The sequence below is a fragment of the Phoenix dactylifera genome, chromosome 1 (genome assembly GCF_051530095.1).
Source record: "Phoenix dactylifera cultivar Ajwa chromosome 1, Ajwa_hap1_PhDact_Kaust_v1.1, whole genome shotgun sequence".
In the NCBI taxonomy this organism is placed as follows: Eukaryota; Viridiplantae; Streptophyta; class Magnoliopsida; order Arecales; family Arecaceae; genus Phoenix; species Phoenix dactylifera.
The window spans coordinates 18,273,005-18,277,179 of record NC_143190.1 but is presented as its reverse complement, the minus strand read 5'-3'; the positions used below and the strand labels follow the sequence as shown (position 1 = coordinate 18,277,179).

Sequence of the window (4,175 nt, the reverse complement as noted above, 5' to 3'; positions counted from 1 at the left end):
TGAACATAATGTAAAAAGGGATAAAGACGTGAAATAGATTCAAACTTGCAGTCGGGCTATGTTGAGGACCCTGTCAATGGGGGCTAATATATTGGTACCGCAAGAAGAATAGTCGGTGATATGACCCTGCCATAGGGAACATGTGGCCATAGTTCCTGGCTGTTGAGTTGAATCTGATAAATTGAAATAACATAAGAAATGAACAATATTTGGTTTTGACACTGCATGTTTTCATGACTGAATTATGAAATAGAGAACTAATTGAACTTCGACCTGGCTATGTTGAGGACCCCGCCAATGGGGGCAGATACGTTGGCAATTGATTGTCCTGAAAGACTCACCGTAAGAAGATTAGTCGGTGTTGATGACCCTGCCACAGGGAACATGTGGTCATAGTCCAGGATCAACAAGATGAATTGAATATGTGAAAGAATCTCGAAACCGTGAAAAGAATCTTATGAATTTAAGACATATTTGACTTGTACTTTGGAACTACATTTATATTTATTTTCCACATATTACTGCTTGATTTATCTAGTTAGAGTGTTCATTACTTACTGGGCTGTCTAGCTCATCATACCATCTCTTGTTGTTTTACAGATTCTGAGAACTAGACTATTGGGGATTCAAAATAGAAGAGCGACTAGAAGAATTGTGGCCCAAATTATCTTAGATTAGGGTTATTTAAGTTGAATTGATTATTATGGACATCTATCATGATTATTGGACTTTGCAAGGTTTTGTCATTTTAAGAATTAGGTTTCTGCATGTTGGTCAATTATTGTTCCGCTGCGTATTTAGAACTGTGAGACCTTATGACTTGAATCAGTCAATGGAATAAGATTGCATTTATTCAGTTAAATTAATTTAGATTTCTAAAATTGAGATGTTTGGTGAAGATGCCTTGCATGCTCGTGGGGAGAGTTTCCTACGGGTGTGTGGCGGTTGGCGCGACCCCCGGTTCGCAATCTCGGGTTGGGGGCGTGACAACTTTTATGGTATCAGAGCAGACTTGGATAGAATCTAAGACAAAGAATCATACCCGATATGAGTATAGATGGGTAGACACTAGGGACATTGGGATGTTAGGTGTAAAGAATGTGATGATTATTCTTATAAAAAAAAAATTATTTTAATTCGGTGAGCTTTCTTTTTATGAATCTGCTGTTATTTGATGCATATAGGTCAGGATGCCTCAACGTCGGGCGAAAAAGACTAGTATTGGTGCTACGAATGAGACACCGAACCGGCACGCTGACAGCACACCCCAACGGGCTACGAGTATCCCTCAGCAGGAGGGAGTCGTGAGCCCTCAAACATGACAGGAACCGGGCTTAGGCCAGGTTATGCAGACCATAGTGGGCCTTATGCAAATGCAACAGCAGGTGCAACAGCAGTTGCTCCAACAACAAGCGCAGTTGCTCCAGACACAGCCACAGCAAGGACGAGGGGAACAGTGTGAACATCCTAGCAGCATAGCTGAATTTAAGAGGCTGGCTCCTCCAGCTTTTCAGGGGACTACAGAACCTTTGGAAGCAGACAATTGGCTTACAGAGATGGAAAAAGCATTTGCTGTCTTAAGATGCCGGGACGATGAAAAACTTCTGTTTGCATCATACATGTTGCAGGGAGAAGCATTTAATTGGTGGCAGATGTTGGAGCATAAATTTGAGCATGATGGGGAACCTCTCACTTGGGATAAATTTCAAAAAGCATTCTATGATAAATATTTTCCTCGGAGTGTAAGGACACAGAAGGAACAAGAATTTATCCATTTGAAGCAAAGGGGCATGACAGTGGCCGAATATGAAGCCAAATTCACAGAACTAGCCAAATTTGTTCCGAAATTGGTAGAGGATGAGCAAGACCGAGTGCACAAGTTTGAGATGGGATTGAAGACTGAAATTAGGAAGCAAGTGGTACCCTATGAGTTGACTACCTATGCAGCTGTGGTCAATAAAGCTTTAATAATTGAAAGGGAAGTCAACGAAGCTTTTGCTGAAAGGGAAAGAAACCAAAAGAAAAGAAACAGACCTGCTGAATTTAAAGAGGGAAACAAGAATTTCAAGAATCCAGCTCAGAAGCCAAATAAAGATAGAAATCTCAAAAATAAGAGTGGGAAGTGTTCAAGATGTGGCGGTAATCATTAATTTGCAAATTATCCCTGGGTTACAGGTTCTTGTTTTCATTACGGACAGAAAGGTCATAAAATTGCAGACTGCCCACAAAGAAACGAGAATAAATCTACGCAGGCAATGGAAGGAAGCCAGAGGCCAAAGACTCAAGGAAGGGTATTTGCACTTACACAGCAAGATGTACAAGCTTCTAATGCAGTGGTGACAGGTACTATTCCTGTATCTGATATTTATGCTTATGTCTTATTTGATCCTGGTGCCACACATTCATTCATATCCTCAAACTTTGTCAAAACACATGACATATTGTGTGAATCCATGACCACTAAGTTCTATGTGGAGACACCAGTAGGTGGTATGTTGAGCACTGATGTTATATGCAAGTCATGTAAAATTGAAATAATAGCTAGGGAGTTACCTGTGGATCTGATTGTACTTGATATGCGGGATTTTGATGTCATTCTGGGGATGAATTGGCTTGCTACCTATCATGCCTCAGTAGACTGTCATAGCAAGAGGGTAAACTTCCAAATTTCAGGGAAACCGGCATTCAGTTTCTGTGGAAACCAAGGAACTGCTTTTCCTCATATTATCTCGGCTTTGCAAGGCTGGACGAATGTTAAGGAAAGGATGCACTGGTTATCTGGCCTCAGTAATTGATATACAACAAGATGAACTAAAGATAAAGGATATTCCTATAGTGAATGAATTTTCGGACGTCTTTTCCGAGGAGTTATCAGGATTGCCACCGGACAGAGAAATTGAATTCACTATTGATCTTGTACTTGGTTCAGGTCCGATTTCTAAAGCTCCTTATCGAATGGCCCCAGCTGAATTAAAAGAATTGAAAGATCAGTTGCAAGATTTACTAGACAAGGGTTTTATACGACCTAGTGTGTCACCTTGGGGAGCTCCAGTGCTCTTTATGAAAAAGAAAGATGGAAGCATGAGACTCTGCATTGACTATAAAGAATTGAATAAAGTCACTATAAAGAATAAGTACCCTTTGCCTCGAATAGATGATTTATTTGATCAGTTGCAAGGTGCACATGTTTTCTCTAAGATTGATCTCCGCACAGGATATCATCAGCTAAAGATCAAAGCGAAAGATGTACCCAAGACTGCATTCAGAACTCGTTATGGACATTATGAATTCTTGGTGATGCCTTTTGGATTGACGAATGCCCCAGCAGCTTTTATGTCCTAGAGTCCTAATCGGATTAGGACTTCGAATTCAAATTAGAGTCCTAATTGGATTAGGACTAGAATTAAACAAGTCCTAATTGGATTAGGATTTCTTAAGTCCCAATTAATTATTAATCCAATGAATCAAGATGACTCCTAATTAGATTAGGATTGAAGAGTTCAATTGAGTCATGGTTCATTTAAGTTCTAATTGGATTAGGACTAGCATAGATTGAACCCAATTGATTCATGATTTGGACTAAACCAAATAGGAGCCCTAGATGCCTTTAAAAGGCTTTGAAAGGAGGTGCCCTAATGATAAGTGAAGCCCTCCTCCTCTCCAACTCGTGGCCACCCTTCTCCCCTCTTGGTTTCAGCCGCCATCAGCAAAAAGGTGAGAAGAAGAAAGCTTGGCGGCAGCCTCCTCCCTCCTCCTTTGCTTCATCCAACTCAGGGGAAAGAAAAGGGCTGCAAGGTGCTTTGATTCTTCTTCAAGATCCCTCCTTCTTCTTCCTCCTCCCAAGCACAATCAAGAGTTGATTGAAAGGGAGGTGATTAGCCATCAAAAATATATCTCTGCAAGGGAGCTAGCTGATGAGAGCACAAAAGTGCGACCTACATGTCACCTAAATTAGTATTATTGCTAACCGATAATGATAAATTCACTGGATTAATATTATATTTGGGTTTGTCACATATTTTCATAAATTAGAAATAAAATGCACATTGAGTTCAAATTTGACTAAAGAAGGATCCCTTCCCAGATCCGACCCGGTTGAAGATCGAGTCGGGTCCGAGTCAGGTTCGGGTCCGAATCGGGTCCATTTTATTTGTGCTTTTGGAAAAGAATTTTTG

General features: G+C 40.5%; 1 protein-coding gene across 1 annotated transcript; it reads left to right on the top strand.

Annotated features, from left to right (window-relative positions):
• Window positions 1–1,373: 1,373 nt before the first annotated feature.
• LOC149768526 (uncharacterized) lies at window positions 1,374–3,342 on the top strand. The gene is made up of 3 exons (XM_089929702.1): window positions 1,374–2,122; window positions 2,165–2,567; window positions 2,674–3,342. The coding sequence occupies exons 1-3, from the start codon at window positions 1,374–1,376 to the stop codon at window positions 3,340–3,342; spliced, it is 1,821 nt and encodes a 606-aa protein (XP_089785828.1).
• Window positions 3,343–4,175: the final 833 nt, after the last annotated feature.